At 51.0% G+C, this 21,281-nt stretch overlaps 1 protein-coding gene and 1 long non-coding RNA gene across 8 annotated transcripts; one reads left to right on the forward strand and one right to left on the reverse strand.

Annotated features, from left to right (window-relative positions):
• The first annotated feature begins 130 nt into the window (after positions 1–130).
• LOC139361819 (uncharacterized) lies at positions 131–1,359 on the forward strand. Of its 2 annotated transcripts, none has more exons than XR_011619490.1 (2): positions 131–308; positions 1,028–1,359. It is a non-coding gene; the product is annotated as an uncharacterized lncRNA (long non-coding RNA). The 2 variants fall into 2 exon arrangements; XR_011619489.1 differs by having other exon boundaries at positions 131–301.
• A 3,358-nt stretch (positions 1,360–4,717) lies between these two features.
• On the reverse strand, positions 4,718–19,672 carry LOC105470771 (transmembrane 4 L six family member 19). 6 transcript variants are annotated; one of them, XM_024789433.2, is made up of 8 exons: positions 19,517–19,672; positions 18,645–18,771; positions 14,002–14,105; positions 13,456–13,516; positions 8,288–8,489; positions 7,837–7,914; positions 5,275–5,440; positions 4,718–5,003 (listed from the first exon to the last, which is right to left on the reverse strand). In XM_024789433.2, exons 4-8 carry the CDS (start codon positions 13,476–13,478, stop codon positions 4,777–4,779), a joined length of 696 nt encoding a protein of 231 aa, XP_024645201.2. In that variant the 5' UTR covers positions 13,479–13,516; positions 14,002–14,105; positions 18,645–18,771; positions 19,517–19,672; the 3' UTR covers positions 4,718–4,776. The 6 variants fall into 6 exon arrangements, with proteins under 6 accessions (XP_024645201.2, XP_011721297.2, XP_011721302.2 ...); XM_011722995.3 differs by lacking the exon at positions 14,002–14,105; XM_011723000.3 differs by lacking the exons at positions 13,456–13,516; positions 14,002–14,105.
• Between the last annotated feature and the right edge of the window lie 1,609 nt (positions 19,673–21,281).

Here is a 21,281-nt window from a genome sequence, read left to right on the forward strand (position 1 = left end):
CTGGCGGGTTGCGGCAGCCGCCGGCAGCTGGGAAAGCGTCTCCAGGGCAACAAGGCCGCCTTCCGGCCTGGCTGAAGCCCGCGAGCGCCCCGCCCCGCCCCGCCCCGCCGCCAGCCCGGCCCCGCCCCGCTCCGCCCCTCCCCGCCCCGCCGCCAGCCCCGCCCCGCCCTTCCCGCGCCTGCGCACCGGCTGCTGGGCGGGAACTGGTCGCGGGTCCGGACGCTTCCGCCCGCCTTGGGCGGTATCGGCCGCTCAGCGGTCGGAGGAAATAGACGCGGGGCCTGAGGCTCTTGGACCTGAGGTATTAGGTTGGTGCAAAAATCATTGCGGCGGCCGGGAGCGGGGACTCACGCGTGTAATCCCATCATTTGGGGAGGCCGAGGCGGGCGGGTCACCAGAGTCAGGAGGAGGTCAAGACCAGCCTGGCCAACGTGGTGAAACCCTCTCTGCTAAAAGTACAAACGTTAGCCGGGCGTGGTGGCGGCGCCTGTAAGCCCCGCTGCTCCGGAGGCCGAGGCAGAGTAAGCTATTGAACCCGGGAGGCGCAGCCTGCGGTGAGCCGAGATCAAGCCACTGCACTCCGGGCTGGCGACACAGCGAGACTCCGTCTCAAAAAAAAAAAAAAAAAAGGAAGGAAAGAGACTTAGGGTGCATTCCCTGCTTTTTAAATTATGTATTTATTTATTTTGAAACGATGTCTAGCTCTGTCGCCCAGGCTGGAGTGCGGTGGCGCAATCTCGGTTCACTGCAACCCCCGCCTCCCAGGTTCAAGCCATTCTCCTCCCTCAGCCTCCCGAGCAGCTGGGACTACAGGCGCCTGTCACCATGCCCGGCTAATTTTTTTGTATTTTTAGTAGAGACGGGGTTTCACCATATTGGCCAGGCTGCTCTCAAACTCCTGACCTCGGGTGATCCACCCACTTTGGCCTCCCAAAGTGCTGGGATTACAGGTGTGAGCCACGGACCTGGCCAGAGCCTGGGGTTCTCTAACTCGTTTCTGGGGCCTGCCCACCACTTTTCTTGCCAGTGCCCATCTTCCAGGTTCTTCCCAGGCTGCTTCTGCCTGCCTTGTCCTCTTCCTGCCCATCGTACCACACTCTCCCACCAGCATGTCCTTCATTCCGCTCTGACTCTTCTCACTACCCAGCCTAACCTGACTGAAAACCCCGCAGCAGGAGAGCAGGAGGCCTCTGCGTCTAGGTGCCGCGTAAGAAGCAGCTGTGAGGTCGGGCTCACACCTGTAGTCCCAGCACTTTGGGAGGACGAAGCGGGCAGATCACCTGAGGTCAGGAGTTTGAGACCAGCCTGGCCAACATGGTGAAACCCCACTTCTATTAAAAATCAAAAAAAAAAAAAAAATTAGCCAGGCGTGGTGGCGTGCACCTGTAGTCCCAGCTACTGGGGAGGCTGAGGCAGGATAATCAATTGAACCCAGGAGGCGGCAGTTGCAGGGAACTGAGATCCTGCCACTGCACTCCAGCCTGGGTGACAGAGTGAGGCTCCGTCTCAAAAAAAAAAAAAGGAGCTGTGGCATTGCAGTTCACCACACCAGCCTGTGGATACCTCCGTCCCCTGTTCGCTGGGCCAGCTCTCTGAAGACTCAGCTCAGGCCGGGCGCGGCGGCTCACGCCTGTAATCCCAACACTTGGGGAGGCTGATGCAGGCAGATCATAAGGTCAGGAGTTCGAGACCAGCCTGGCCAATATGGTGAAACCCCGTCTCTACTAAAAATACAGAAAAAATTAGCCGGGCATGGTGGCGTGCGTGCCCAGCTACTCAGGAGACTGAGGCAGGAGAATTGCTTGAACCTGGGAGGCGGAGGTTGCAGTGAGCTGAGATCGCACCACTGCACTCCACTCCAGCCTGGCGACAGAGTGAGACTCCATCTCAAAAAAAAAAAAAAAAAGAATCAGCTCCGGTGCAAGCGAGGCCTTCCTTGAGTTCTCCCAGGTGCTCTGCCAGGAGGTTTGTTGTTCCACCGAGCTCTCATTGCACCTGCGTGAGCTGTAGCATGGCCCTTTGCATATGATGCTCGAATCACTGGTAGATGTGTTTGTCTCCGACCTAAACAAGAGCTCTTCAAGAGCAGGGTAGCATCCAAGGGCAAGGACCATGTCTTGGTTACCTTTGGATCCGCAGTATGTATGGCAGTGCCAGGCACAGAGTGGGTACTCATTATATACTATTTGGGTTTTGCAGGGGTTGTTTTTTTGGCAGGGTCTCTTGTCGCCCAGGCTGGAGTGCAGTGGTGTGATCACAGCTCACTGGAGCCCCAACCTCCCAGGCTCAAGCTATCCTCCCACCTCAGCATCCCAGGTAGCTGAGACGATGTCACGTACCACCACCGTTGGCGAATTTTTTAGTTTTTTGTAGAGACAGTGTGTTAGGCAGTTCTTGCACTGCTCTAAAGAAATACCTGAGACAGGGTGATTTATTAAGAAAAGAGATGGCCAGGCATGGTGGCTCACACCTGTAATCCCAGCACTTCGGGAGGTCAAGGCGAGTGGATTGCTTGAGGCCAGGAGTTCAAGACCAGCCTGGCCAACATGGCAAAATGCCGTCTCTACTTAAAAAAAAAAAAATGCCAGGCATGGTGGCGGGTGCCTGTAATCCCAGCTACTCAAGAGACTGAGGCAGAATTGCTTGAACCCGGGAGGCAGAGGTTGCAGTGAGCCGAGATGGTGCCATTGCACTCCAGCCTGGGCAACAGAGCGAGACTCCATTTCAAAAAAAAAAAGAGATTTAATTGGCTCACAGTTCTCAGGCGTTACGAGAAGCATACCACCCACATCACTCAGCTTCTGAGGAGGCCTCAGAGAGCTTTTACTCATGGCAGCAGGTGAAGAGGGAGCAGGTGAGTCCCATGGTGAGAGCAGGAGCAGGCGAGAGAGAGGCCAGAGGTGCCACACGCTTCTAAATGACCAGACCTCGCGGGAACCCACCATTGCAAAGACAGCTCCAAGTCGTGAGGGAGCCACCTCATGATCCACACGCCTTCCGCCAGGCCCCACCTCTAGCACTGGGGATCACAATTCAACATGAGATTCAACATGAGATTTGGGTGGGGACAGACGTCCAAACTGTGTGGACAGAGGTGATGCTCCTCAGGGTCTAGTTGTTGAACTCTGGAACACCAGTGAAGAGAACGCTGGTGTATTCGTCTGCCAGGCTGCTGTTACAGAATGCCACGAACTGGGCCACTTAAGCAACGGAAATTTATTTTCTCAGTGCTGGAGGCTAGAAGTCCAAGAACCAGGTGCCAGCAGGTTTGGTGTCTCCTGAGGCCTCGCCCCTGCGCTTGCAGGCAGCCGCCTTCTCACTGGGTCCTCACAGGGCCTTTTTCTTTGAGCCAGTGTAGAGAGCTCTGTTCTCTCTTCCTCTTTTTATAAGCACACCAGTCCTCTTTAATTAGGGTCCCACCCTTATGGCCTCATTTAATCATCTGTTGTTTTTTTTTTGGAGACGAGGTCTCACTGTGTTGCCCAGATTAGCCTCAAACCCCTGCTCACGAGTGATCTTCCCACATCGGCTTCCCACAATGCTCAAATGACAGGTGTGAGCCACTGCGCCCAGTCTTATTTCACCTTAATTACTAATTTAAAGGTGCCATCATGGCCGGGCGCAGTGGCTCACACCTGTAATCCCAGCACTTTTGGAGGCCGAAGTGGGTGGATCACTTGCAGTCAGGGGTTCGAGACCAGCCTGGCCAACATGGTGAAACCCTGTCTCTACTAAAAATAGAAAAATTAGCAGGCGTGGTGGCACGCACCTGTGATCCCAGCTACTCAGGAGGCTGAGGCAGGAGAATCGCTTGAACCTGGGAGGTGGAGGTTGCAGTGAGCCGAGATCTTGCCACTGCACTCCAGCCTGGGTGACAGAGCGAGACTGTCTCAAAAAAAAGAAAAAAAAAAATGCCATCACCAAAGACTGTCACACTGGGAGTTAGGGCTTCAACCTACGGATTTGGAGGAAACACTATTTAGTCCATAATAACTGGAGAACTTGAATTTAGAAGATGGGGGTTGGGGCCCAGCACAGTGACTCACGCCTGTCATCCAGCACTTTGGGAGACCAAGGTGGATCACTTGAGGTCAGGAGTTCAAGACCAGACTGGGCAATGTAGCAAGATTCCATCCGTACAAAAATTAAAATCAGCCAGGTATAGTGGTGTGTGCCTATAGTCCCAGCTAGTCAGAGGCTGAGGCAGGAGGATCGCTTGAATGCATGGGTTCTAGGTTACAGTAAGCTATGGTTGTGCCACTGTACTCCAGCCAGGGGAACAGAGCAAGACCCTGTCTCAACAACAACAGAAAAACAGGGAGATGGGGGTCGGGTGCTGACTTCACCTGAATTTCACTGTGTGCTTTTGTGTAGCAAGCCTGCCGCCCTCTGTGAGCCTCAGCTTCTCGACGTGTAACAAGTGGCCAATTGTATGGGATTGTCAAGAAGCTGAAACGAGATCCTGGCTGGAGGGTATTTTATGAACTACACATTCCTACACAATTATAAAGACTTAGTTATTTGTCCTATCCATGGATCACCTGGAAGATTACAATGTGATTTAAAATGCATTCTGTCATTCAACCGACATGCAGTGAATTTTTTTGTCATTATTTCTCCAGAGATACCCAAAGGGAAAGTTTGTTTGTAATTTGTACCCACTCCTTGTAGAAAGGATTCAGGCAACCAATGATGAAAACACCCCGGCTTGAACGAGAAGGTTCTGCCTGTCACTTCTCACAGAGGCTGCAGAAAAGGCCCAGAAGGTTCTGCCTGTCACTTCTCACAGAGGCTGCAGAAAAGGCCCAGAAGGTTCTGCCTGTCACTTCTCACAGAGGCTGCAGAAAAGGCCCAGGAGGCTGTTGATGACGTGAGCGACCACCAGGAGAAGCTGGAGCAGGCTGATGCACAGAAGGGCGGAGAAGAGGGACACATGCCAGACAACAGCGGTAGAGGGCTCCAGGCAGACGGAGTTCCAGAGCAAACGGTCATACAGATAATTCCTATCCCAAAAAATCAGGAGACCAGGGGTCGGGCAATAAGTAAGGAAAGCCAAACAGGCAACCCCAGTAGAAAACGGGAGCCTCTCCTGACTGGGTCATGGGACTGGGCTCCTGAGGGTGACCATTCCTGCTGCCTTTGCAATTTTCTGAGCATCAGAGGAGCAAGATGCTAGGATGTGTGACCCAAAGGAACTTGTAGTTCATCTGTGTGTCTTTTTGTCTCTCCCTCTCTCTGAAAAGACTAAGCCCGAGCCTCCACCCATTTACCTACTATGCAGGTCTTTGAATGGGTAACCATATTTCCAAGCTTGTGTCTGATTGAAGGATGAAGTGTCAAACATGCAAAAAGGACCATCTTTCAGAGCAGCTCCAGAAGTGACAAAGCAAATCAGGGCTCCAAGTAAAGCCAGACCACTTGACAACAGAGCAGTAAGCACCTGCGGAGGGAAGGAGAAACGGCGAGCTGAGACGGGGTCGCGGCTGGGGAGCCTGTAGGGCGGTCTTCACAGGTCTAACGTCTCTGGTCTCAGGCGTTCTTCTGTCCTGTCACGGGGGAGAATTCTATCCATGGCACACAAGATAGAAGCATCACCCACAGTGGGGAGGCCAGTGAGCGGTTTCCAGGTAGAGCCAGGAAGGGCTGGGAGAGAAAGGACCAAGAAGGAGAATCGCAGACTCTTGGCCCCGGATCTCCCTGACTCAGCAAGTTCGCCTGAGCTGCTCGGCAGGTTGGCATCACAAACCTTTTGCGGATTACAGCCATTCAGCCTCTGAGCTAAAGAGGCAGGTGATCACAGGCCCGCCTCTGACTCTTCTGAGGAAAAGGTGCATTTTCAAAAGTTCCAGGCTCCCAACTTTGATTTTTCTTTTTCAAATCAAGGATAAAAAGAAGGAAGGCAGGGAAGGAAGGAGAGAAAGAAGGAGGAAAGAAGTGGGAGGGAGGGAAAGAAGGGAGAGAAACAGCGAGAGAGGAGCTGCAGTCAGACTCTGAAATGACTCCACTTCTGTTGCTGCATTTCTCCAGCCAAGAGCTCCCGTGGCGATCAGTGTGTGCCCTCACTGCCCTCCCAGAAAATAACTGGGTTTCCTTCCTTGACAGGTTTCTAGCCTGCTTCTATATTGCCTGCCTTCCTCCCTCCCTCCTTTTTTGAGATGGAGCTTCACTCTTGTTGCCCATGCTGGAGTGCCGTGGCGCGATCTCAGCTCACGACAACCTCTGCCTCTGGGTTCAAGCAATTCTCCTGCCTCAGCCTCCCGAGTAACTGGGACTACAAGTGTGCGCCACCATACCCAGCTAATTTTTGTATTTTTAGTAGAGACGGGGTTTCACCGTGTTGGTCAGGCTGGTCTCGGACCTTGTGATCCGCCTGCTTCAGCCTCCCAAACTGCTGGGATTACAGGTGTGAGCCACTGTGCCCGGCCCATATTGAATTCTTTCTTAGGGTTCTAGATATTTTTCTCCCTCCTCCAAAAATGTGTATTTTAAAAATCTGAATAACACCTACATAGCGTTTTTCTTCAGAGTCATGGAGTCATCTTCCCATTGATGTCAAGCTGGTTTGGAGTTGGGGAGGGACTGGAGAAAGGTGTATAGTAAGTTTTGACTCTGAGTTAAAAGATTCAAGATGAACTAGTAAGCCTAGGGCAGTGGTTCCCAAAATGGGGTCCCTGTCCAGCTGCATTACATCACCTGAGAACTTGTTAGAAATGCAAAACTTCCTCCTCCCTCTGACTCCTGAATCAGAAGCTCTGGGGAGGAGCCCAGCAGTCCATGTGCTGGCAAAAGCCCTCCAGGTGGTTCTGATGCACATTCAGTGTCAGAACTACGTGCCTCAGGGAAAACCAGACGGGACTGAGAACAGACAGTGCATGAATGAGGACAGTGAAAGAAATGTGCAAGTGTTTATTTATTTAGAGACGGAGTCTAGCTCTGTCGCCCAGGCTGGAGTGCAGTGGCGCCATCTCGGCTCACTGCAACCTCCGCCTCTCGGGTTCAAGCGATTTTCCTGCCTCAGCCTCCCAAGTAGCTGGGATTACAGGCCCCCACCACCACACCCGGCTAATTTTTGTATTTTTGGTAGAGACAGGGTTTCACCATGTTGGCCAGGCTGGTCTCGGACTCCTGACTTCAGGTGATCTACCCATGTCGGCCTCCCAAAGTGCTGGGATTACAGGCGTGAGCCACCGTGCACAGCCTATATTTAATTTTTTAACATGTAACTGAGTCAGTGGGCTTCCCAACACGTGGGCTGCAGATATCAGAGCAGGCTGTGGAGTTACCGTAAGGCCACAGATTCATGTCTGAGACCGAGTGTGTGTGTGTGTGTGTTACACACATATACTGAGATCTTTCAAGTTTATACAGTTGCTGCTATAATTAATAAGCTACAAATTTATTCTGGGCCTCAGTTTATCTGTAAAATGGAGGGGTTAGATTAGAATCTAGTGATTAGATGATCTCTGGAAAAGTTTCCTGTTCTAAGAAAATATTAGTTAAAATAACTAGGAAAATTTCCATCAATGACACGATTACAGTGTCATAACTCAGTCCATATTGCCCAGCACACTAAGAGAATAACAGTTCCTCCCACTGGTACAGACATCTGGGCTTCACTAAGCACTACTCCCTTGACTTGCTCAGCTCCCATTTTACAGATGAAAGCCTGAAACTGGAAAGATGAAGCATCTTGCCAAAGAACTTAGTATTACTGAGGGTCACAGTGAGGACCTGACTTCAGGCCCCAAGACCAAAACTGCCTCTTTACCATCCTGCCTCTAGAGTAATAGAGGTGGAGACATTCTCGGTGTTAGAAGAGTGGAATCTGGTGCTTACGCTTCGACAGAGCCCACTCTTACTGAAGCAGCCGTATCTCCAGCCCATCAAGGAGATGAGGATAGCGGCAGTGAGTACCTGCAGGAGAGAGAAGAATGTTGAGATGGGGAAATTTACTTTGCCAGCTGTTTCTAGGTGCTGCCCACAGCTGTTGAAATAGAGTGGCTGGGCACCTCCCATGAACTCAGTTGTCCTCTTGACTCTGACTCCGGGGACCCACAGTTGGATGACTAGCCTGATCTAACGCTGTGGATGTGTGGATGTTAACTTTCACACCTGACCTGCCTGGTCCCAAGTTAGTCTTCCTGTCTCTTAAAGCTTCTGCAGATCCAAGACCAGCTTGTTAGAATAAACTTTCCTGCAAGGAATCAAAACACTTCCCGTGCCACCTTCCTGCTCCCCCTCCGGGATCTCTTTGAGAGTTCGCGTTCAGGGAACCCCAGACACTTACCATGAGGCCTCCTCCCCAGAGCCCAGTTCCCAGCATGGCGTGCTTGCCAATGAGGCCCCTCAACAGGTAGGTCACATCCCAGTTGGGAAAGAGGAGTGCCATGTTGGCCCCAGCAGCAAACAGGGCTGCAGTCCCAAGGCTCAGCCCCAGGATACGGGAGCAAGTCCGTGAGCTTGCCGGCGTGCAGGGAGAGGACAGCATTCTGGAACAGATAGAGAGTCGCGGCAGCGCTGCTGTCGCTGCTGTCGGGGGATGGTCCGTGAGCCCGTGAGCGTGCTGGCATGCAGGGAGAGGACAGCATTCTGGGACAGATAGGAATCGGGGCAGCGCTGCTGTCGCTGCTGTCGCTGCTGTCGGGGGATGGTCCGTGAGCCCGTGAGCGTGCCGGCATGCAGGGAGAGGACAGCATTCTGGGACAGATAGGAGTCGGGGCAGCGCTGCTGTCGGGGGATGGGGAAGGGAACTCCAGCAGCATGTGATGGCTGGGGGAAATACTACAGAAACCACCACCTTCCAGGGACAGACCAATGAGCCAAGCAACCTGCTTAAAAACTCTGCTCCTTAGGAATCTTCCCCAGGGACTAGGATTTAATTGTTTCCTTTTCTGCTAACCCCTGTCCACACATACATAGTTTGCATTCCATCATATTTTGTTTATGCCTCTATTACAGCCAGTGATTATTTCTATCCGACAAAAAGAAATGTTTAAAGGTGGCTTCATGATGTCCATTGTCCCTACTTCTTTTTTTTTTTTTTTTTTTTTTTTTTTTTTTGAGACGGAGTCTCGCTCTGTCGCCCAGGCTGGAGTGCAGTGGCTGGATCTCAGCTCACTGCAAGCTCCGCCTCCCGGGTTCCCGCCATTCTCCTGCCTCAGCCTCCCAAGTAGCTGGGACCACAGGCGCCGCCACTTCGCCCGGCTAGTTTTTTGTAGTTTTTAGTAGAGACGGGGTTTCACCGTATTAGCCAGGATAGTCTCGATCTCCTGACCTCGTGATCTGCCCGTCTCGGCCTCCCAAAGTGCTGGGATTACAGGCTTGAGCCACCGTGCCCGGCCTGTCCCCACTTCTATTCAGCTTTGCGCCGGTCCTAGCCAGCGCAGTACGAAAATAAAAGGAAGCAAAAGCCATACAGATAGGAAAGAAAGAAGTAACATTGCCGGCCAGGCGTGGTGGTTCACACCTGTAATCCCAGCACTTTGGGAGCCCGAGGCGGGCAGATCATGAGGTCAGGAGTTGAAGACCAGCCTGGCCAACATGGTGAAACCCTGTCTCTACTAAAAATACAAAAATTAGCCAAGCATGGTGGCAGGCGCTTGTAATCCAGCTACTGGGGAGGCTGAGGCAGGAGAATTGCTTGAACCCGGGAGGCGGAGGTTGCAATGAGCTGAGATCATGCCACTGTACTCCAGTCTGGGTGGGTGACACAGCAAGACTCCATCTCAAAAAAAAAAAAAAGTAACATTGTTATTATTCACAGATAATGTGATCACATTATGTAGAAAATCCTAAACATTATTAGAACTAACAGGTGAGTTTAGCAAGGTCATAGAATAAAAGATTAATATATAAAAATTCTATTCTATTGTATTTCTATATACAAGCAATGACAAATTGAGGATTGAAATTAAAATATATTTACAATAGCATAAAAATATAATACATATGGATGAATTTAACAAAATATCTGCAAGACCTATATAGTAAGAATTGCAAAGCATTGCTGAGAAAATTAATGGAGACCTAAATAAACGGAGACACATACCATGCTCCTGAACCAGAAGACTCAAAATTGCTAACATGTTCTCCCTAAATTGATGCATAGATTTAAAGCAATCTCAGTCAAAATCCTAGGAGAGTTTTGTTATAGAAATTGACAACCTGAATCCAAATTTATATGGAAATGCAAAGCAATTTTGAAGATTAGCCAAAGGAATTTTGAAAAACAAAGCTGGAGAACTTACGCCATGTGATTTCAAGACTTATAAAGCTACAGTAACTGAAGACACTGAAGTCACCGCGTAAGGAAACATATATGGACTACTGGACTACTGGAACAGGCTGGAGCTCAGAAATAGACCCAATCCATGACAAATGATTTTTTTTTTTTCTTGAGATGGAGTCTCACTCTGTCACCCAGGCTGGAGTGCAGTGGCGTGATCTTGGCTCACTGCAACCTCCACCTCCTGGGTTCAAGCGATTCTCCTGCCTCAGCCTCCCAAGTAGCTGGGATTACAGGTGCCCGCCAGCACGCCTGGCTAATTTTTGTATTTTTAGTAGAGACGGGGTTTCACCGTGTTAGCCAGGACAGTCTTGATCTCCTGACCTTGTGGTCCACCCGCCTTGGGCTCTCAAAGTGCTGGGATTACAGGTGTGAGCCACCGCGCCCGGCCGATAAATGATTTTTTTAAGAAGATAACAATTCAGTGGGAAAAAGTCTCTTCCACAAATGGTGCTGGAACAATACATATGCAAAACAAAACTACCTTCACTGTTACTTCATAACAGATTCAAAAATTCACTTGAAATGGAGCATGGGTCTAAAAGCTTTATAAAATTTCTAGAATAAAACAAAAACACTGGGACCTTGGGTTAGATAAAGGTTTCTTAATAAAATGCAAAAAGCACAATCCACAAAACATGATTAATCAGACTGCTTAAAATTTAAATGTCGGCTGGGTGCTTGCCTATAATCCCAGCTACTCGGAGGTTGAGGCAGGAAAATCGCTTGAACCCAAGAGGCAGAGGCTGCAGTGAGCCGAGATCACGCGACTGTACTCCAGCCTGGGTGACAAGAGCAAGCGACTCCATCTCAAAAAAAAAAATCATGCTAAATGAAATAAGCCAGACACTAAAGGACAAATATTGATTCCACTTATATGAAATATTCAAAATAACAAATTTACAGAGAAAGAAAGTAGATTGGAGGTTACCAGGGACTGTGGGGAGGACAGAATGGGGAGTTATCGTTTAATGGTTACAGAGGTTTGGGGTTTTTTTTTTGTTTTTTTGGTTTTTTTTGAGAAGAGTCTAATTCTTGTCACCCGGGCTGGAGTGCAGTGGCACGATCTCAGCTCACTGCAACCTCTGCCTCCCGGGCTCAAGCAATTCTCCTGCCAAGTAGCTGGGACTACAGGCGTCCGCCACCACGCCCGGCTAATTTTTGTATTTTTAGTAGAGACGGGGATTCACCATGTTGGCCAGGCTGGTCTTGAACTCCTGACCTCAGGTAATCCACCTGCCTCGGCCTCCCAAAGTGCTGGGATTACAGGCGTGAGCCACCACGCCCAGTGGTTTTGGGGGTTTTTTAGAGATGCAGTCTCAATATGTTGCCCCAGCTGGTCTTCAACTCCTGGGCTCAAATGATCCTCCAGCCTGAGCCTCCAGAGTAGCTACGACCAGATTTGGGCCACTGCCCACAGTTTAATGGTTACAGACTTTCTGTTTGGGGTGAAGAAAAGTTTTGGAAATAGATAATGGTAATGGTTGTACATCATTGCAAATGTAATTACTGTCACTGAATTGTACACTTTAAAATGGTTAAAAAGACAAATTTGATGTTACATACTTTACCACAATAAAAAATCAATTTAAAAACTTGCAATTACCCAAATGTGGTAATCCCAGCACTTTGGGAGGCCAAGGCAGGTGGATTACCTGATGTCAGGAGTTTGAGACCAGCCTGATCAACATGGTGAAACCTCGTCTCTATTAAAAATACAAAAAATTTGCCAGACGTGGTGGCAGGCACCTGTAATCCCAGCTACTCTGGAGGCTGATGTAGGAGAATCGCTTGAGCCCAGGAGGCAGAGGTTGCAATGAGCAGAGATCTTGCCGTTGCACTCCAACCTGGGCAACCAGAGTGGAGCTCATATATATAAATAAATATGAATTAAAACAGGACTAGTAATATTTGGGCAGACGCACGTCAATGTGGATCTGAAAAAACTCAGCGTCATGACATCCCCAGGAAGTGGCCTGTTGCCACTGTGCAGTTCTGTTACATGTCTGTCTCCCCTTAAGGCTCTTTATTTATTTATTTTTAATTTTAAAAAATTTATTTTTGGCCGGGTGTGGTGGCTCACGCCTGTAATCCCAGCACTTTGGGAGGCTGAGGTGCGCATATGACCTGAGGTCAGGAGTTCAAGACTGGCCTGGCCAACATGGTGAAACCCTGTCTCTACTAAAAATACAAAACTAGCCGGGTGTGGTGGTGCATGCCTGTAATCCCAGCTACTCAGAAGGCTGAGGCAGAAGAATCACTTGAACCCAGGAGGCAGAGGTTGCAGTGAGCCGAGATCGCACCACTGCACTCCAGCCTGGACAACAAGAGTGAAAGTCCGTCTCAGGAAAAAAAAAAAAAAAATGTAATACAGGTGAGGTCTCCTTATGTGGCCCAGGCTGGTCTCAAACTCCTTGGCTCAAGGGCCCTCCCACCTCAGACTCCCAAAGTACTGGGATTACAGGCATGAGTCACTGCACTTGGCCCCTTTAGGCTCTTGACACTCCTATAACACATTGCTTTGCACTTAAATCAGAAATATGTGTATATAGGCTGGGCACAGTGGCTCATACCTGTAATCCCAGCACTTTGGGAGGCTGAGGTGGGTGGATCATGAGGTCAGGAGTTCGAGACCAGCCTAGCCAACATAGTGAAACCCCATCTCTACTAAAAATACAAAAAAATTAGCCGGGCGTGGTGGCGGGTGCCTGTGGTCCCAGCTACTCAGGAGGCTGAGGCAGGAGAATGGCATGAACCTGGGAGGCAGAGCTTGCAGTGAGCCAAGATTATGCCACTGCACTCCAGCCTGGGCAACAGAGTGAGACTCCGTCTCAAAAAAAAAAAAAAGGCTGGGCGTGGTGGCAGGCACTTGTAATCCAAGCTACTCAGGAGCTTGAGGCAGGAAAATCACTGGAGCCCGAGAGGCAGACGTGGCAGTGAGCCCAGATCACGCCACTGCACTCCAACCTGGGTGACAGAGCGAGAGTGAGAGCGAGAGAAGGGAGGCAGGTAGGCAGGCAGGCAGGCAGGCGAAGGGAAGGGAAGGGAGGAAGGAAATTTTATATATATATATATATATATGATATGGATCAGAGGCTCTCTCTATATATGCACACACACATACACACATATAATGTATAATGTGTGTATATATGTGTATATGTACGTACACACACACGCAGTAGTCCTCCATATCTGCAGCGGATATGTTCCAAGAGCTTCAGCAGATACCTGAAACCACAGATCATACCAAACCTTGTATATTCAGATGCTTCTCCACTTATCATGGGGTCGTTCTCCTATAAACCCATTCTAAGTCAAAATATCCTAAGTCCAAAAGGCATTTAATGCCGGCAACATAGTAGACAGTACCTGACTCACAATGGTTCAACTTAGGATTTTATTTATTTATTTATTTATTTATTTATTTTGAGAGAGGGTCTTGCTCTGTCACCCAGGCTGGAGTGCAGTGCACAATCATTGTTCACTGCAGCCCTGATCTGGGCTCAGGCGATCCTCCCACCTCAGTCTCTCGGGTAGCTGAGACCGCAGGCATGCGCCACCATACCTGGCTAACTTTTTAGTTCTGTAGAGACAGGGTCTTACTATGTTGCTCAAGCTGGTGTCAAACTCCTGGCCTCAAGTGATCCTCCCACCTCCACCTCCCAAAATGTTGGGATTACAGGTGTGAGCCACCGCGCCCAGCCCCAACTTACTTTTGACTTTATGCGGTGCAAAAGCAATGAGTATTCAGTAGAAACCGTAATCCTATCATAACGTGTAAGGAGTTAACTTATGATGGAGTTAGGTCCCTAGAAACCTGTCGTAAAGTTGGAAAGTTAGAAGTCAAACCTTCATAAGTAGAGGACTGTCTGTACTATGCTTTTTCGTATACATACGTACCTATAGTAAAGTTTAATTTATAAATTAGACACAGTAAGAAGTTCACAACAACCATAATAAAATAGAACAGTTGTAACAATATACTGTCATAAAAGTTATGTGGATGTGGTCTTTCTCATTGAAAATATTTCATGTAAGTTTTTTGAACTGCAGTTGACCACAGATAGCTAAAACCTTGGAAAGCAAAGCTGCAGATAAGGGGGGATTACTTTACATCACACATAAATAATGAAATATTTCAGAGCACAAATAATTAAACATTGGGGGAGGGCCAGGGCTGAAAAACTATCTATAGGTACTGAGCTCACTACCTGAGTGACGGGAATTACTCATACCCTAACCTCAACATCACACAATAGACACATGGAACAAACCTGCGTATGTATCCCCGAATCTCAAAAGTTGAAATTATATTTTTAAAATTTGCATCAAAGGCCAGGCATGGTGGCTCATGCCTGTAATCCCAGCACTGTGGGAGGCCAAGGCGGGCAGATCACTTGAGGTCAGGAGTTCAAAACAGCCTGGCCAACATGGCGAAACCCCATCTCTACTAAAAATACAAAACTTAGCCAGGCGTGGTGGTGTGCACCTGTAATCCCAGCTACTCAGGAGGCTGAGGCAGAAGAATCGCTTGAACCTGGGAGGCAGAGGTTGCAGTGAGCCAAGATAACACCACTGCACTCCAGCCTGGACCACAGATCGAGACACTGTCTCAAAAAAAAAAAATTGCATTAAAAAAGAATTAAACATAATGAGTAAACTATATGTGTAACTTGTGTGGGATAATTAACACCCATGTAAACACAACCAATTGTAAAACATATGTCATTACCCATCACATCATTGATGCTCCAGGTGTGTCCTCTCCAATCCTGCCTTCTTTCTGGATTCCTTCCTAGGAACCACTATCCTATATTTCATCTTCATGATATCCTTTTAAAAACAGTTTTACAACTTAGGAACTCAAAATTTTTTTAGAAACTTGGTTTGTCGAGTGTTTTCTATTTTTTCAGACCGTAGTTTTTTTTTTTGTTGGAGACGAAGTCTCGCTCTGTCGCCCAGGCTGGAGCAGTGGTGCGATCTCAGCTCACTGCAACCTCCACCTCCCGGGTTCAAGCGATTCTTCTGCCTCAGCCTCCCCAGTAGCTGGGACTACAGCCGCCCACCACCATGCCCAGCTAATTTTTGTATTTTTGGTAGAGACGGGGTTTCACCATGTTGGCCAGGCTGGTCTTGAACTCCTGGTCTCAAGTGATCCGCCTGCCTCAGCTTCCCAAAGTGCTGGAATTACAGGCGTGAGCCACCGAGCCCGGACAGACTGTAGCTTATGGTAAAGACGACAAACACTGAGACAGAACACTGAGCAGGCTGTTTAGTTTGGGGGTATGCTTTGGCTCCTCTCCCTCACCCTACCCCACAGCCCTCAGTGACTTTTGCTTCCTCTAATCTCAGCCCATGCTCATCTCCTGCCCCTCCCCTCCCCAGAGGGAACTTTTGGCTGCAATTCTTCGATTTCGTTATGATGAGTTGCCTTGACCGCATGCCCTGTCCATTGGGTATTAGCCCTCCAAGCCATGTCTTCCACAGTGAATAAAGAGCTTGTCCCAGATGAAAAGGAGTCTGGATCTCAGCAGAGGGGAGGGGTGTCCTGGGAGGGTGGGGGTAGGAGAGGGGAGGAGTGTACGGGGAGGGTGGGGGTAGGAGAGGGGAGGGGTGTCCTGGGAGGGTGGGGGTAGGAGAGGGGAGGGTGGGGGTAGGAGAGGGCAGGGGTGCACGGGGAGGGTGGGGGCTAGAGAGGGGAGGGGTGTCCTGGGAGGGCGGGGGTAGAAGAGGGGAGGGTGGGGGTAGGAGAGGGCAGGGGTGCATGGGGAGAGTGGGGGTAGGAGAGAGGAGGGGTGCACGGGGAGGGTGGGGGTAGGAGAGAGGAGGGGTTCACGGGGAGGGTGGGGGCAGAAAAGGGGAGGGGTGTCCTGGGAGGGTGGGGGCAGGAGAGGGGAGGGGTGCACGGGGAGGGTGGGGGCTGGAGAGGGGAGGGGTGTCCTGGGAGGGTGGGGGCAGGAGAGGGGAGGGGTGCACGGGGAGTGTGGGGGCCAGAGAGGGGAGGGGTGTCCTGGGAGGGTGGGGGTAGGAGAGGGGAGGGGTGTCCAGGGAGGGCGGGGGTAAGAGAGGGGAGGGTGGGGGTAGGAGAGAGGAGGGGTGCACGGGGAGGGTGGGGGCAGAAAAGGGGAGGGGTGTCCTGGGAGGGTAGAGGCAGGAAAGGGGAGGGGTATCCTGGGACGGTGGGTGTAGGAGAGGGGAGGGGTATCCTGGGAGGGTGGGGGCAGGAGAGGGGAGGGGTGCACGGGGAGGGTGGGGGCTGGAGAGGGGAGGGGTGTCCTGGGAGGGTGGAGGCAGGAGAGGGGAGGGGTGCACGGGGAGGGTGGGGGTAGGAGAGGGGAGGGGTATCCTGGGAGGGTGGGGGCTGGAGAGGGGAGGGGTGCACGGGGAGGGTGGGGGCTGGAGAGGGGAGGGGTGTCCTGGGAGGGTGGGGGCAGGAGAGGGGAGGGGTGCACGGGGAGGGTGGGGGTAGGATATGAACCAACGGTGACCCTTACCCCGGCGACCCAAGGGTCCTGGGGCAGGATGGGGTCAGGAATCAGGAGGGATGGGGTGTCTCTTCCCCTGTCACCCCTCGGGCTGGCAGGCCACTGGACTCCTCAGTCACAGCAAGGAGCCTGTCCTGCTCCTGAGAGCAGGGTGACTGTGGAGAACGGCCCCCCTCACAGCGGCCCACAGTGCTGCGATGCCCCCCGCATGTCCACACAGCCTCCCTCCGAGATGGTCCCATCATGCAGTGCGAGGCTTTCAGTGTGTAATTCTGTGTTGAGGCAAATTAACCACCCAGGGTGTCAGCAACTCTCAACTTTAACCCACTGCCCACTCAGATGACTGACGGGGGCCCAAGGAAAGATGGGTGTGTGGTGGCCTCTCAAGCGGGCGCTCTAGATCATAGGGCCAGGAGACGCCCTAGTGCAGGAACGCATTTAGTGCCTTCAAATCACACCACCTTTGAGAAAGGCCTGTCTAGACACTTCACCAACATCAACCCCCTGACAATCTACACAAACTTTCCCATCAGAAAAGTCTTTTTTCTTTTTTTTTTCTTTTTTATGAGACAGAGTTTCACTCTTGTTGCCCAGGCTGGAGTGTAATGTCCCGGTCTCGGCTCACTGCAACCTCCACTTCCTGGGTTCAAGCGATTCTCCTGCCTCAGACTCCTGAGTAGCTGGGATTACAGGTGCCCACCATTACGCCCAGCTAATTTTGTATTTTTAGTAGAGACTGGGTTTCTCCAGGTTGGCCAGGCTGGTCTTGAACTCCTGACTTCAGGTGATTCACCCGCCTCGGCCTCCCAAAGTGCTGGGATTACAGGCGTGAGCCACCGCGCCCGGCTCAGAAAAGTCTTAAAGGGGAAACTAAAAATGATGGACAAGGAGGGGAAAACTACCAGCTGGAGCATGGCTTTTGAATGAGTGGAATTCAGAGGCTGGCTGTCCGCCAATCAAACACTAAAAGCGCTTGCCGTCGTGTGAATTTCACCTCCTCTTCCTGACTTTATTCCCCCTAGAAATCATAACATTTGGAGAAACGCTTCCAAAAAATGTGAACCAGGAGGTGAGCAAAGAGGTGGGCTAATTTGATATCTGAAGAGACAAGCAAGATCAGAAGGTAAAACCTGAAAACCAGGCTGTTGGGGAGTTCCTTGTTCTGTCCTGAGGTCCTGGCTAGGTGAGCAAGTCATCGGCTAGATGTCAGGGCAACAACAGAAGTGATCAGCTCAATTCCATGGAGGAAGAGAACGCACATTCTCTACCCCTGTGGATCTCCCTCGCCACCTAGCAAGCCTTTTCTTTCATTCTTTCTTCAGTCAGATGTTTATTAAGTGATCATTACCTGACAGGCACTTGCTGGGGGCTAGGGATATAATGATGAAAAAGATGTAATCCCTTTTCCTGAGGAGCTTAAAGTTTACTGGGGACGCAGCTAAGGCAAAAAGCAATTCTGGTTTTTTGTTTGTTTGTTTGTTTGTTTTTTGAGACAGAGTTTCGCTTGTCGCCCAGGCTGGAGTGCAGTGGCACAATCTCGGCTCACCGCGACCTCCACCTCCCGGGTTCCAGCGATTCTCCTGCCTCAGCCTCCCCAGTAGCTGGAATTACAGGCACGCACCCCCCCAGCTAATTCTGTATTTTTAGCAGTGACGGGTTTCACCATGTGCGTCAGGCTGGCCAAAAAGCAATCCTAATGAAGTGTGGTGAGTGTTAGAGCAGACACGAGCAGGGCCGGGGAAGGCCCCGACCCCAGTAACCTCAGGTGACTGTGAGGGGATGGTCAGGCAGTTGTTACGTTGTCTTTCTAAAATAATAATTGGTCACAGCCAGCGTCAGGGAAAGGCAGTCTCCCAACAGATGGAAAATACCTGAACCTGGTGATCAGCAGCTTCCTGATAAGAGCTCAGGGGCTGGGCGTCAGCGCTCCAGCAGGTGCACTAAGAAGCAAAATGGCGGAGTTTAGCTGGTTCGTGACGGTCCTCTAGCGCCGCTCCGCTGGTAAGGGAAAAACGCCTCAAGTGAGCATGCGCAGGACTTCAGTACCCCCACTGCGCATGCGGCCCCTCCCAAGTGCCTGTGCGGCAGACTTTGGGGCGTGCGGACAGCGCATCCCAAGGGAAGATCAGAGGAGAAGAGATGGAGACCGCGGAACCATCCCCATGTAGAAAACCCAAGTCAAGGGCTGAACAGCACGCTTGGGTCTCTCAAGTCGCGCACTTGGCCCTCTTCCAAGTGTACTTTACTTCCTTTCATTCCTGCTCTGAAAGTTTTTAATAAACTTTCACTCCTTCTCTAAAACTTGCCTCGGCCTCTCCCTCTGCCTTAAACCCACTTCTGCCCCTCAGCTGAATCTTTCACCCAGAAGGCAAGGACTGAGTTTGCTGCAGACTCTGGATTCGCCGCTGGTTGCAGTAAGTACCAGGCAGAGGCATCCAACTTAAGGCGTCATGGAAGCCCATGGAGGAACCGAATCCTATCTGGCAGAAGCAAAACGCAGCCTCCCGCAGGAAGGGCTGCCCATGCCCACACTTGATGGACAGTGAGGTACTAGGCAGGGAAGAGTATCCTAGGTGCAAAGGCCGGAAGTTGACAGACTGAGGCAAGAGGAGAAGGTAAGTGAATTGCGCAGTCACACAGCCGCCAAGCTGCAGAGCCAGGCCCGCTGGAGTGGAAACGTGCACTCTCGTCTGTGAGGCTGCGCTGTCCCTGGCCGTCACCTCACCCTTTCATCTCTGCTTACCTGCATCTGCTGTCAAGGCTCAGAATGGGAGAGAAAGAACCTGGAGCAAGGCTGCCTCTTCAGAGGGGGCTCCGCTCCTGCAGCCCCGGGGCTGGACCTGAAGGTTGTCTTTCCAGGACTCTGTCCAGGAGGGCCAGGGAGGCCCTCTATATACGCAGAGGTCACCCAGGCGTGTGTGTGCGCCCACGCCCCTGCCCACGGCCTGCATTGAGGGCGCTTCCGCTCCTTGGAGCGCCCTGTCCTGATGACCCACCCTCTGCTCATTTCCATGTGATTCTAAGGCAGGAAACAGGAGGCCTCATGAGCTCCACGGTCCTGATGAGTCACTGGATGCACCCGTGAGAAACAGCTCACCCTCCGCTCTCCCCAGGCAGCAACGCTTTCCACACCCCAGCTGTTCCTGTCCTCATCTGCCACCCCGCAAAGAATCTGGGCTCTTTGGCAGAACAGCACCAAGCGGGGCAGCCACCCCTTTTTCCTCATCACTCTCCTTACCTTGCCCTTGGCTGTCTCGACGTGTGGCATGGTTCCTATACTGGACTTCTAACTTTTTTTTTTTTTTTTTTTTTTGAGACAGGGTCTTACTCTGTTACCCAGGCTGGAGTGCGGTGGCGTGATCTCGGCTCACTGCCAGCTCCACCTCCCACACTCAAGCAATCCTCCCGCCTTGGCTTCCTGAGTAGCTGGTACTACAGGCACCTGCCACCATGCCCGGCTAATCTTTGTATTTTTAATACAGACGGGGTTTTGCCATTTTGGCCAGGCTGCTCTCTGACTCCTGTGTATTTTTAATACAGACGGGGTTTTGCCGTTTTGGCCAGGCTGCTCTCTGACTCTTGACCTCAGGTGTTCGCCTCAGCCTCCCAAAGTGCTAAGATTACAGGTGTGAGCCACCACACTCAGCCTCCTAACTGTTTTGTTCAAGCCCCAGGCCACTATCATCTTGTACCATACTCTCACCAAATTTCTGAGGATTTTGTGGTGCTCTCTGCATGGGAGATTGGTGACCCTCTATGGACAAGCTCCTATTCAAGATTCAGTTCAAACATTCCCAGTGAAGTCTGCCAGGATTTCTTTCTTTTTTTTTTTTTTTCTTTTTTTGAGAAGGAGTCTTGCTCTGTCGCCCAGGCTGGAGTGCAGTGGCCGGATCTCGGCTCACTGCAAGCTCCACCTCCCAGGTTTATGCCATTCTCCTGCCTCAGCCTCCTGAGTAGCTGGGACTACAGGCGCCGCCACCTCGCCCGGCTAGTTTTTTTGTATTTTTTAGTAGAGACGGGGTTTCACCGTGTTAGCCAGGATGGTCTCGATCTCCTGACCTCGTGATCCACCCATCTCGGCCTCCCAAAGTGCTGGGATTATAGGCTTGAGACACCGCGCCCGGCCTGCCAGGATTTCTTTACTCTGAGTTAGATACTTCTTTCTCTATGCTCCCATTGTGTTTTAAACATCTAGATATTATAATGCATGTATACAGTAAAAGTGCAGAAATCTTTTCTTTTTTTTTTTTTTTGAGGGGAGTTTCGCTCTTGTTCCCAGGCTGGAGTGCAGTGGCACAATCTCACCTCACCGCAACCTCTGCTTCCCTGCTTCAAGCAATTCGCATGCCTCAGCCTCCCAAGTAGCTGGGATTATAGGCATGCGCCACCACGCCTGGCTAATTTTGCATTTTAGGTAGAGACAGCGTTTCTCCATGTTGGTCAGGCTGGTCTCGAACTCCAGACCTCAGGTGATCTACCTGCCTTGGCCTCCCAAAGTGCTGGGATTA

This window comes from Macaca nemestrina, chromosome 2 (genome assembly GCF_043159975.1).
Source record: "Macaca nemestrina isolate mMacNem1 chromosome 2, mMacNem.hap1, whole genome shotgun sequence".
Classification (NCBI taxonomy): domain Eukaryota; kingdom Metazoa; phylum Chordata; class Mammalia; order Primates; family Cercopithecidae; genus Macaca; species Macaca nemestrina.

Coding starts and splice junctions, on each gene's coding strand:
- LOC105470771 (XM_011722995.3), bottom strand. CDS start 13,478: ATGGAGGACTACTGCGTGTGTGT. Junction 7,915..8,287: donor TCTGGGGAGGAGGCCTCATG/GTAAGTGTCTGG, acceptor TCTCTCCTGCAG/GTACTCACTGCCGCTATCCT. Junction 5,441..7,836: donor AGAGTGGGCTCTGTCGAAGC/GTAAGCACCAGA, acceptor TTCCCTCCGCAG/GTGCTTACTGCTCTGTTGTC.